General features: G+C 40.6%; 1 protein-coding gene across 1 annotated transcript in view; it reads left to right on the top strand.

The window, feature by feature from the left end:
• Zzef1 (zinc finger ZZ-type and EF-hand domain containing 1) overlaps positions 1-13,346 on the top strand; it is a 127,921-nt gene that overhangs the window by 63,492 nt on the left and 51,083 nt on the right. Inside the window, 9 exon segments of the mRNA XM_038325684.1 lie at positions 640-806; positions 886-967; positions 1,464-1,665; positions 2,772-2,920; positions 4,531-4,771; positions 7,398-7,477; positions 8,891-8,984; positions 9,993-10,458; positions 11,825-11,989. Coding sequence (XP_038181612.1) covers positions 640-806; positions 886-967; positions 1,464-1,665; positions 2,772-2,920; positions 4,531-4,771; positions 7,398-7,477; positions 8,891-8,984; positions 9,993-10,458; positions 11,825-11,989 — 1,646 coding nt within the window.

The following is a 13,346-nucleotide window of genomic DNA, read 5'->3' as shown; positions in this document are numbered from 1 at the left end:
GAATTGTCTTCATCAGCATAAGAGACGAGACCCAAAGGAAGCCATGCAATCAATAGCATTTGAAACTGTATGAAATTCATTGGTGTGAATACTTAACTGAAGTTTAGAAGACTTCACAGGCAAATTAGATTTGGTATTTAAAGAAGTCTCTTCTTCATTTTTCAGTAAACAGTTTCTAATGGTCTGCATCCCATAATAGCCCTATGGCAATAGAAAATGTATATACATTTCATAGGTTTAAAAGGAGGTCAGGGAAGAAGGGAGAAGTCTCAGATTTGTGAAAATCCTAAATAAGAATGTTAAGTCTTATTGTTTTGTTAAGTCTCAAATTTGGTTCTTTTGTTTTGTTTTATTCTCTACTGAAAAGTCATACTCGTAATCATTTGTAAGAAATAGTTCTGTCATAGCTAAAAGACAGAAATGGTTCACAGCCCCAGAACTATAGTAAAAGCAGGTGTGTGCTATACTGAGTGATGAGCAAGTGTTGATGTCTATATGGACTGCAAAGTCAGACATGCCATTTAGCCCTGCTTTTCAGAGCTGCCAGAGCCCATGCCCCTACAGTGCTGATAGCACCCTATTGCACCAGCTGGGGTGGAGTGATTTGAGCTGATTTTTATGACTCATTCTTCTTCCTAGATGGACGTAGAGACCTGGCAGCAGGAACAGCCTGTGGTATTGCATACATGGACCAAGGAATCCACCCACAACTATGAAAATAACTGTCATGAAGTGTCTGTCTTTGTTAGCCCAGGGGCAACTTATTTTGAGGTGGAATTTGATGAGAGGTGTGAGACTGAAAAAAGGTGAGAGTTGTAGAATCTTTTCTCAAGCTACAGTGCTCAAAAACACGAGAAGGAAGTAACAGGGACTGTGCTTCCACAGGTACGATTATTTGGAATTTACTGACTCTAGAGGTGGGAAGACACGCTATGACACCAAAGTTGGTACTTATAAATGGCCCAAGGTGAGTGGCATTCACAGAAAGAGGTGAAGTGTCCCCTTCTGCAGTTTTTCTCCTTTTGTTAGACCTTAGGACAACAGAAGTATCATTTTTGACTAGTGGATCCAGGAGAAGGGCTCAGAATCCAGCTCCCAGTTAGTTCTGCTTAGTCTCTGAGCTAACAGTTGGGAGCTGTGTTGTCGGTTGCTGTCAGGAATCTTGGTTGGGAGCGGAGGTCTATATCAGTATGATCACTGGCTGGAAATGTTGCAAACAGGTGGTCACCCAAGGTTTCCAAAGATGAGCAGCCATTTTTCTCCTTGTTTTGCTTCTTTGTGAGTACAGTTTTAAATATGGGGGCCTCAATTGCACATTTGTACATTTCTCCTTTAGTAGTTTGAACTTCTGGAAATAGAGACGTTTTCTTAAACTTAAATGTGTTAAGTTTCAAGTTGCTTGTTGACTACTGAGGTGCAGCCTCCTGCCATCTCTTTGACCACATGACTTTGTTTGTCTCTAGAAAGTGACCTTTAAGGATGGTCCTCGGCTGCAGTTCCTCTTTCATTCTGACAGCAGTAACAATGAGTGGGGATACAAGTTCACTGTCACTGCATATGGCCTGCCTGATGTTGCTGTGTCATGGGGTTTGGATTTGCAACTCCTTGTCTCCCGACTGATGGGGCGTCTTGCTTCCCAGTGCATGGCACTCAAGTCAGTGCATCGTAAGTTGTGACCTTGGCTCCTCCTTTTCATCAGAACCATGTTGAGGAGCAAGATGGGGCTCTCTTCTAGGTGGTCCTCACATAGTGATAGAGCAAGGTATCAGTAACATTCCCTGCCAGTTTCTATTGGCACCGTTATCAGGAAGTTTCCCGACTTGTGCTTTGGCCCTCATCCCAGAGGGTGCCATGGAGTCTGTCTATGAAGGATAAGTGGGTGAGGAGCCATATTTTAACAAGCATAGTAATTTTAATTTGTTAATAGATTTAGCTATAGTCTAGCCAGAGGGCAGAGATATAGAATCAAACAACTGTATGTGGATATTTATATAGTCTGTGGATGTAGAAATATGGCTTTGTCGTAAAATAATTTAACTTGTTATTAAATTTTTTAAAGACTTGGAATAAATCTCTATAAGACTTGCAGAATAAATCTTTCTGTTTTTAGGCCTGGTGGCACACACTTTAAATCCCAGCACTAAGGAAGCAGAGACAGGTGGATCTCTGAGTGTGAGGTCAACCTGGTCTATGTTGCGAATTACAGACCATATAGTAAAACCCTGTATAAAAGCTTTTTTTCTTTCTGTTTTGTTATTTCTCTATATCACTTCTTAAGTTTTTCTAATTGTAAAAGTAAAATGTCATAGAAAAATGACATAAGGGAAAACAAAACAAACAAACAAAAACCCCAGAACAATAGAAACCTCTTCCACCCTAACACCTGGAGCTAACACCTAAAACTGTGCTCAGCACCTTCATGTTGCCCTAGACTTCACTTCTGTTACCTAGGGCAAGTGTTTAGTTGTGTGAAAATAGCTTTATAAATGGCGAGCGTTTTCCCATGATTAGTATTCTGACATGGCCCCATCAGGCCAGAGAGCTAGCTCCCACCACGCTTCCCACTTACCAAGTCTCTCTGTGCCTGCTGATAGCACAGCAGCAGCAGTCAGGGCTCGGGCTCCAGGCTGACCCACGGTGGATGTTTATGAGGTGTCACAATCCATTCTCAGAATTGTAGGTGAATTTCCTCCAAAAAAAATTTTTGTCAGCTCAAAGATTTGTGTACTGTATTAAAAATAGAACCCTCATGAGCCACCTTTTCTCTACAGATTTAGGCAGTAACATGGCAGTATCACAGGCAAAATTGGCTTCAGTTCTGAATTCTCCTTTATGGAAACCTGTCTTCAGGCATCAGATTTCTCCAGAGTTAGAATTAGAAGCAGACTGGCCCACTCGCCAGCACCAGGATGGGAAGGAGGTATTTACTCTTCTGTCACCTTTCTGTTTATTGTAAACTTATGGCTTGTATCTGTTACCTTAAGTTACAACATTGCGTTTTTGTCTTATCGCCTCTGTGGAACTGTGAGCTCCTTGAAGCAGAAGCGGCCTGAATATGATGAGTGGTCGCAAGTGTGAAATGAGCGGCTGTTGAAATATAGTCAGTGCTCAGTGGCTCCTTGGTATTACCACACAGACGTGGACTGTGCTTCCTGTGCCTGCAGGATCACACTTTAAATGATTTGTGTCGTTTCTTTTGTTCCCCACTGATCTGTACGTAGCACTTAGCTTAGGTATATGGTATTTTTAAAAGAAGTTAGTTTGCCCTCTGTCTCTACTTGTCCCTCTTTTCCCAGTCTTCTCTTTTCCTTCCTTCCTTCTCCACTATTCCTCTTTCCTCCAGAGTTACCCCATGGTTTATTTCCAAACCCAGTGACTCTTCCTCTTCTAGTCTCCATTCTGTCTGTTAAATCCACCACCCTTTAGGCCATGCCGTCTGTCCATGATAGTTGAGACCTTTTCTTACTACCTATTCTTTCTCTCTCTTTGTTGCACTTTCCCTGCTCTTCTCTAAAGGGTAGACTATATTCAGACTTCCTTTTCTTTCCCATAACTTCCCTTCCCCCCAGATGTCATCTTCTGTCCTCTCTTAACTGTCCCAACTATGGGAATAATCCCATAATCCGTCTAGCCATAGTTCTTCTCCAAACTCCATTCCTCTTTTAGGTGTTTCTGTTTCAACATCCTGCCTCTCATTAAGTCCAAAGTGTGAAACCAGAATGCCTCCCCAACAGACTGTTCAGTGGTCATTACTTGCCCAGCCCTCACCACTGCTCCATAGCCTTCTTCATCCCTGCCCTGTTCTTGCCCTTCCTATGTGATCAGCTGCAAGCCCTACAGATTCTTCCTTATGATGTGCATCTCTGTCTTCCCCTCAGTCTCCATCTTTATCCAAGCCCTCTCTTTGCACCTGCATTATTACATTGGGACCTACCAAGATTTTTTTGTTTTTGTTTTTAATCACTGCATTATCTTGTCATTCCACTGCCAAGCACCATTAATGGCTCCCCATTGCTCACAGGGTGAAGTCTAAACTCCTCAGTGTGACAGTCAAGGCTCTTCACAGTCTCCTTTCACCTTACCTATCTGACTCTAGTTCCCACCACTCCCCAGCTGAGACTTCAGGCCAGGTCAGTCTCCCCGCTGACTCTTAACCTCTGCAAATGGTTGTGTCTCAGGACCAAGGCTTCCCTTCCATCAGTGTCCATCCCTAAGCCTGTATTCTTCAGGAGGTTTTTCTTAATTACTTTGACCTGCCAGGAGCTCTGTGAATTTTCAGCACTGGGTACCCCTTTAGGTATTTGACACTGGGTGATATTTTGCTTTATGGTAGTTCTAGTTTTAACACTCTTAGGTTTTGTTTGTGTTTCCTTTCTAAACTTGTACATCTTTCTGGTCTCCCAAATAGATTTAAGCTTCCTGAGAGCATGCACCATGTTGTATTTTTACTTCTGTTTTGTCTTAGTAGTTGCTCATTGATTTTTTTTCATATGAGTGTATTAAATGTGATGATTTTCCTCTTGATCCTAGGTCAAGAACATCCCTGATGATCCCTGCCGCCATTTTCTCCTTGATTTTGCCCAGTCAGAGCCTGCTCAGAACTTCTGTGGGCCATATTCAGAACTTTTCAAAGGATTCATACAGGCATGTAGAAAACAGGCCCCAAAGACAGATATAGTTGCTGGTTCCACTATTGATCAAGCTGTGAACGCCACCTTTGCTGCTCTGGTGTATCGCACTCCAGATTTATATGAGAAGCTGCAAAAATATGGTAACTCATATTACAGGGAATATGTTTGATCTGAAGGCTAATTGCTAAGGTTTAAGAAGGCCCATCTAAGCGAGGATCTAGAAATACTTAAAGATTTTAGTCCATGTTTACAACTTAATCTTGTCAGTTCTACTTTGCCAATCAAGAGATTAATGGTTAATTTACAATTAGCACTTGGCAACTTATAGCATGTGTCAGGTAACCGTGCTCTACAGAACTCCCATGGAAAACTACCACCAAAACATTTAACTGAAAGAAAACATAACTCCTAGCCCCAGTTTCAGCATGCTCACAACCTTTCTGCATCTCTTTTCCTCATTGTCCACAAGGAGGGAGGGTCTCTACCATCATCTTTATTCAGGGAAAAGCATTCAAAGCCTACATAATGCTGAGTATGGGTTTCTCAAACACTTTGGCAGGGTACGTGTTCCTTCAACTGCAGATAAAATAAGTAGGAACAGATGCTTCCCCATATTAGAGTAGGTGACTGACTCATGTCATTATTATATATAATGATCTCTATAATCTGTGTAGCTCAGTCCTTTAGCTCTTGCTTTATTTCCTGTTTGCCAAAATATCTGAATTACTCCTCAAATCTTACATATTTTAAGAAAGCCATTCAAATAAAACTATGTTAAGACATTAATGATAACATGGAAGAGTATATCTTCACTGAACTATGGGAGAGAAGTCATCTGCATGGTTTTGGGAAAGAAATTAGTATGCATTTTTGTAGTCAAATTATGGTAAGGTAGCAAATCATCTTTGTTACTTAAGGGACTTTTTGTTCGACGGATAAAGGATTCATGGATAAAAAGCTGAATATAGAAGATGTCCTGATAGGAGAGTAGTCAAATCATTTATCTACCTCATATTTATTTGCAATAGAGAAACCCTTGATCAGATAAGGGAACAAGAAGTGTTTTGGTATACAAAAGATACTTTTTTTTTTTAAGATTTTATTTATTATGTATACAGTGTTCTGCCTGCTTGTACACCTGCAGGCCAGAAGGGGGCACCAGATCTCAGTACAGATGGTTGTGAGCCACCATGTAGTTGCTGGGACTTGAACTCAGGACCTCTGGAAGAGCAGTCAGTGCTCTTAACCTCTGAGCCATCTCTCCAGCCCTACAAAAGATACTTCTAAATTACCTTCCCTTGTTTGTTGTTCTGCCACTGATTTGTACCCCTTGCCTTTGTTATCGGTTTGAAAGGGACAAGTTTTGTCTCACGCAGTTCCTTCTGCAACTTTCTTTAAAAAAAGACAGGGTTTCACTATATAACCCTGGCTGGCCTGGAGCTTTCCATGTAGACCAGGCTGGCCTCAAACTCACAAATATCTGCCTGCCTAGGCAGATACCACCACTCCTGGCCCTCTGCTGTCGTCTCTATGATAGATACATCATATCTAAGAACCATTCAAGAGTTCTTCAAAAATTCAGCTACATTGAGAATGGCCTTTTGGAACTGTTTCTTCATTTTTGTCTAAAACGTGGGTCTTTTGAGTTGCCTTAATTCCATGATAAGGTATGACCCTGTAGAATCAGGAAAATGAGAGATTTCAACTAGATTTTAAGCTTTTGGGGCCGGGATCATATCTTTTTCTCAGCTTTGCACTCCTAGTGCCTGTTGTAGAGCCTGCTTCACCCTGTTATAGGATATTAGCTTTTGATTTTGATGAGGAGAAGCGGCAGGCTTCAGAGATATTTTTTAAATAGGGGTTGTTATTTTTCTAATCAGAAAAATTATATCCATTCTTACAGAGGCTTACAAACTAAAGGAAAGATTAAAGTAATTATGAACTATAATCTTATCACAGTACCTCTGCTAACATATTTCTACGTATCTACCTGGCCTTAGATAGATTTATTGTATATGTATTTGTACATTCATGTCTTAAAGGTAGTTTTTAAAAAACTCATTTATACTGTTTCATAATCTGCTTTCTTATTAATGTACTGTAAGCTGCTTTCCATGTCAGAGTCCTTTTCCCCAAGTCTCGTCTAAGCTGGCTGGCTAGTTAAGGAGTCCAAGGATTCCCCATCTCTACCCTCTAGAATGTTGGGGCTAAAGGTGCTCATGTGGCCATATCCAGCTTTTTATGTGGATGTTGAAGGTCCAAAATTCCTGTGCTAGTACAATGTATGTTCTTATTCACTGAACCATCTCCCCAGTCCCCATGTGAAAGATTTTTTAAAAAATATTTATTTATTTGTTATGTATACATTATTCTGTCTGTGTGTATGACCGCAGGCCAGAAGAGGGCACCAGATCTCATTACAGATGGTTGTGAGCCACCATGTGGTTGCTGGGAATTGAACTCAGGACCTTTGGAGCCATCTCTCCAGCCCCCCCATGTGAAAGATTTTTAAATTCAATTCTAAATTAAAGTTTTTTATATTCAGTTTTCTTTATATTTTATTTTTTCTACATTTGGGCACTTAATAATACTGCTATTTCATAAATTATTAACTTGAGCACAATTAGATTGAAATGGAGAACTTAGGTTTTGTGCTTTTCCTTTTACCATCCCTAGTATGTGTCAGAAGGGATTCAGAGGGTTAATGCTGCAGCGGTGAATTGTGCCAGCTGAATGTAATCTCTTCCTTTCTTCTTCTTTCCCCAGTAAACAGCGGGGGCAAGATAACCCTGAGTGAGGAGTTTTCTCAGGTGTATTCCCTGGCAGATGGGATTCGAATATGGATGGTAAGGTTTGCCTCCCCATGAAGTTGTGACATGCCTTAGATTTTCCCACTTCAATAAACCAAACTTTAGTCATGAATAGATGCAAACTTTTATAGCCCTTGGATCATAATTTGATTAAGTGTTGAAAATGCTGAGTAAATGGGGTTCAAATGAGCACTTTCTATGTCCTTTTGTAACTCTTAAGACTTCCTTGTGCATACTGAACAGCCAGTGCCTGTGTTAGGGAGAGAAAAGGCCCTAGCATATTGCAGAAATGGGTCTACAGCAGTAACATGGAAGAACCAAATGTTAATTAGTTAGTGTGTGTGTGTGTGTGTGTGTGTGTGTGTGTGTGTGTGTATCTTCTGTTTTTTGAGCAGGGGTTTCTGTAGCCCTGGATGGTCTCAAATTTCCTATGTAGCTGAGGCTGGCATTGAACTTCTTATCCTTCTATCTCTACCTCCCAAAAGCTAACGCTATAGGCATGAGCCACCATACCTGATTTATGTGACACTAAGGATCAATCCCAGGGCTTTATGTAAGCACTCAACCAACCGAGCCACATCCCTAATCATGTATGTTATAATTATATAATACTGTGTCACAATGTTGTATGGTAATGTGTTATTATATTAAAATAAAAGTGAAACACAGTACTCCTAACTAAAATTGAAAGGTAAAGAATATCTGAGAAAGTTGGCTACCACAAATAGTTCCGTGTAAAGGGTTTACCAGTTGACTAGATACTTTGTAGATTATACTTCTGATATAGCTTATGACTGATGATGGCTTGATAAGATGCCATTCCTCTCTTTGAGACCTTAGCCATACAACAGATATGCCCCTTTTTTCAAGACTCTCCAAATTATGGACCATGTCGTGGCAATGACTGGCCCTCAACACTCTTCTCTGCAAGAGCGCTTCACTTGGGAGTGTCCTTGTGTTCAGGGTAGAATAGACTTCAGATTTCTGTCTGACCTTCAAAGCAAATTAGATATGTGGCCCTACCACACCACATTTCCCTAGATCTCCACCCTTTTTTTTTTTTGTCTCTCCTAGTGGTGTTAAAGAATCCTCCAATAACAGTGTTCTAGTTATTTGTTTGTTTAGCTGTAAGGCACTGGGGATTGAACCTAGAATGTTCCTCCTGCAGGATAAGCGCTCTGTCATTGAGCTATGTCTCTCTAGTCTTCAATTTTTAAAGTAATAAAGTCAAAGTACAGACTCCTTTCAGATATCACATAGTGAAGAGGGTTTCCTTTACTTCAACTGCTCCTAGGACAAACAAAAACAGCTCAGTGCTGTGTCTGTACTGGGCGATAGCTGTGATGTCCTCCACTGTCTCAGCATCATGTGACTTTGAAGTAGTTTTCCATGGCTGCAGTTGCTACTTTGTCTGACAGCTTAATTGTGTGGCTCCTGTCATCTCTCCAGTTAGAGATGAAGCAGAAGTCCCTGGTGAGCCTGGGAAGTGAGGCAGAAGAAAAACGTGGCTTGGAAACAGCAGAGGTGAACCCTGAGATCCTGGGTGAGTGTGCCAATATGAGCTACCACAGATGGGCCATTGGGTTTCCTTTCTAAACCTAGGAATAGGTGCCCACCTTCCAGGTTATCTTAATTGAGCTGTGTTGACCTAGGGAAGTAAGAAAGGAAATAGAGAAAATGCCAGAGAGGAGTTACTGTTCACCTACATGCTTGAAGTGGAGCTTCTTTGTAATGACTTCTCTCATATGAGATGTTAAGTGTTTTTGAGCTATATCTTATTATGTTTTTAAAGTCGTGCACATTGACTAGCCATGGAAATTAAAAAACTACTATTAATTTTTAGAATGCATAATATCTTTTATACTTTTTAAGACTATTTTTAAATTATATTTATACAAATATACAAATATATATACGCAAATGCATATATACACACAAATGCATATATATATACACAAATATATATATATGCATTTGTCTCTGGGTATGTGCACATGAGTGCAGTGCCCATGGAGTGTTTCTGATCCCCTGGAGCTAGAGTTACAAGAAGTTGTAAGCTGCCTGATGTCAGTCTGGGAGTTAAACTTTGATCCTCTGCAAGAATAGTTTGCAGTCTTAGCCACTGAGCTATCTCTCCAGCCTGGCTGTACTGTGTTTATAAAATATTTACAGATGAAAGTTCAGTGACAGGGAAATCTGTGTGCAAGTTATCAGGGAGAGGGAGTAGGACACCAGATTGTCTGTGGTTGACAATTATTGAGACTGAGTATTGGGTTTATAGCAGGGTCCTTCTACTGCTATATCTAGATGTGTTTGAAATGCTCATGTCTGTAAAACTTTAGAAAGTGCGCTATACTCGTGGCAAGATCCTGATTTGTACAGTGAGATAAGACCTGATTCTGTTCTGTCAGTAGGTGCACATGTAACAGCTCTCATGAAGGCATTTCTTGCCATTAGTCATGAAGCTTAAATAGATTATTCTTTTCTCCAAAAGTAGATTGCAAGTTTAATTTTGACTTTTTCTTGTTTTTATTTATTTGTTTTCATTTAGCAAAAGAATGCATTCAGAAAAGTCTTTTATTACTGAAATTTTTGCCCACAAGCAAAAGTTCAAAAGAAAACTGTGACAAATTGGAGCCTGTTGATGAAACTGATCATCTCCAGCCGCTTGACAGGCGCCAGAGGACAAGCTCTGTGGTGGAAGAGCATTTCCAGGCTTCTGCATCCCCTACAGAAGCAGCAGCCTCCACTACAGGTGCTGACAAGAGTCCTGGCTTGGAGATCCAGCCAAAGCTACCACCCAGCAGTGGCCCCTCTGCTACAGAAGTGTCCACAGCTGAAGAGCCCTCATCGCCATCCACACCCACCCGGCGGCCTGCCTTCACCCGAGGACGACTGCGACTGCTCTCTTTCAGATCCATGGAGGAGACCAGGCCAGTCCCCACAGTCAAAGAGAAATACCCTGTGCTGAAGGATGTCATGGACTTCATAAAAGATCAGTCACTCTCACATGAGAGGTGAGCCAGTCATTTTCTTCCAGCACTTTACTTTTTCAAACTGTAGGTACCCACTCTAGCCAAAGGCTTGAAGTTCATGTTTAAAATGAACAATAAGGGATAAGAGAAAAGATACAATCCAAATATAGTGCATAAAGAATTTTAAATAAGATGAAATGACCTAATAATATTTAGGATACATCCAGACTTGAAATGAAATGAGCCAGTAATGTTCGGGTACATACAGACTTGTTTTAAACTATTCAGGATAAAAAACTTGGTGTTTTTTTTTTTCTCTCTCCTTAAGGAAATAATAAGATTGGTCCATTGTGGGCTGTTGATACAGCTCAGTTGGTAGAGTGCTCACTCAGCATGAAGAAGCTGTGGGTTTGATCCCTGCACTATGTTAAAACTTTGTGTGGTGGTTTATCTGTGATCCCTGCACTCGGGAGGTGGAGCACAAGAATCAGAAGGTCATCCTGATTTCACAGACAGCCTGGGGTACATGAGACGTGTCTTAGAAAAAATTGTAGCTGGGCATCTTGACATAGACACCTTTAATCTCAGTGCTTGGGAGACAAAGACAGGTGGATTTCTGTGAGTTCCTGGACAGCTGGGGAAATGTAGATAGACCCTGTGTCAAAAAATAAACAAATTGTGTCCTTCAGTGTATATAACATATATCTCAGTAATGTTTCCATGATCTTTTAAAATGAAAGCCTCTCTCTCTCTCTCTCTCTCTCTCTCTCTCTCTCTCTCTCTCTCTCTCTCTCTCTCTCTCTCTCCCCTCCCCTTCCCTCCCCCCTCCCTTCCTTCCTTTCCTTCTTTCCTTCCTTTCTTTTACTTTCTTTCTTTCCTTCTCCTTTCCCTCTTCTGTTTATTTTATACTAATCTTACTTTGTAGCCTAGACTGACCAGAAACTCAAAGCAATCCCCCTGCCTCAGCTTCCTAAGCACTGCTATTATAGGCATAAACCACTACACCTGGCTTAAAAAGACACTACCACTCAAAATTTTTCATATTGCAAGGGAGAAATTTAGGATTTGATATTTTCTGAAAAAATTATTTGTCCAGATGCCTGTGTTAATGAGGAATTTCCCGCTGTAAGAATTAAAGTTTTACCTCTTTAGGGGAAGTAAAGATACCAAAGTTCCTTTTTAGCTGTTTATCTTATAAATAAATAAATAAATAAATAAGCAAGCAAGCTGTTACACTTCTTCATACTTGGTGCACACTGGTTTGTGGCGCCACTAAGTGTTGACTATAGGTAGTGCTCATTCTGATACTCCCAGCCCCTTACATCAGGCATGACTTTTGTTCATTTGGCTTCAGACTGTGGGGGAAGGGTTTGTTTTCCGGCATCCCTGACTTGAACTGTGTCTTCAGTGTTGTGAAGGTTCTTTCTTTGCGGAAAGCCCAAGCACAGAGCATCCTTGAAGTCCTGAGGATAATTCAGTATTGTACAGAATCCCTTGGGCAGCCTCACTGCTTCCATCCACCATATATACTTTTCCTACTGGAACTTCTGACCTGCCAGAAAGATTTTACAAAGTAAGTATAAATATGCCAGAGGCCATTTTACAGAAATCCTAATTGGCCTCTGTATCAATATTTTCCATATATAATACAAATTTATTTTTTTGGTTAACATGTTCTCTCATCTCAAGATATTATATATTATATATTCTTTTTGTAAGGACCAAGACTATGATTATTTCTCTTATGGCTTTGTCTGCTTTACCTGACAGTAAGAATTGTGTTCTTTATGTACCCACACTCTTAGAAGGTTCCTAGAAGCTGGTGGGCTAGCTAGATGCATGTGCTCATTTAAAGTGCTGTGCCAGACACCTTTCTAAGTATTTATATAGACAAAAGAGATATGACAGGCAAGGTCTCTTTCTAATGGAGCCTTATGAGATGGAGAAAAGGGATGACATCAGGATTTATTTGGGAGATGGAACTGTTGCAAGACAGAGAAGATAAATGAAAGATACTAGAAACCATGGGGAAAGAAACTCTTAGGATTTTGGTTGGAGTAGCTATATGGATAGTGTCACATTTTACTGAGAGAAGGTGGTAATGAAAGACACCGATGGGGACAAAGTTTTAAATTTTGTTTTTGCCCATATGTTTGAACTATTTTTCTATTATTTGTTTGTCGAGACAGGGTTTCTCTGTGTAACAGTCCTGGTTTTTCTGGAGCTCATTATGTAGACCCAGGCTAGCCTCGAATTCAGAGATCTACCTGCCTCTGTCTCCTGAGTGCTGGTATTAAAGGCCTGTGTCACCACCACCTTTTTTATTTTTATTTTTATTTTCTGTGTTATGGCTGTTTTGTCTGTATGTATACGTCTTTTGCACCTTTGATCCCAACCTCCACTTGCATGCTGATGCTTGTGGAGGTCAGGAATCGGACATTAGATCTTCTGGACAAAGACTTACAGAACTGGAGTAAGACACCATGTGGGTGCTGTAAATTGGACATGTTTCTTGGACTGCTGAGCCATATCTCCCTATCCCTGTTTTAACTGCTTCTTTGGTTTCCAAGTAAAGATAATGAGACAATGAGTATCAGATCTAAAGTTCTATATAAGTCAGGACTAGGGATAGAATTTGTTTATCATGAACATATGAATGATATTTAAAGCCATGGAACAGATGAAACCTAGACAGGCAGTGGTCCAGAACTGAGTCTTCATTTAGAAGTCAAGAGAAAGAGGGATCAACTAAGGCCATCATGATGGAGAGTGGCCCTTAAGGTAGACTGACAACCTGTAGGTAGTGGTGTCATGAAAGCCAAGAGAATACTGTGTTTTCAACCCCCAGAATGGTCAGCTGAGTTGGATACTGATGTGAGCGTTTGAGATTGAAGTAGTGGATTAAAATAAACAGTTTGGAAATTGTGGTC

This window comes from Arvicola amphibius, chromosome 4 (assembly GCF_903992535.2).
Source record: "Arvicola amphibius chromosome 4, mArvAmp1.2, whole genome shotgun sequence".
Taxonomy (NCBI): Eukaryota; Metazoa; Chordata; class Mammalia; order Rodentia; family Cricetidae; genus Arvicola; species Arvicola amphibius.
The sequence above is the reverse complement of the archived record's forward strand: the minus strand, read 5'-3'. Positions and strand labels throughout refer to the sequence as shown.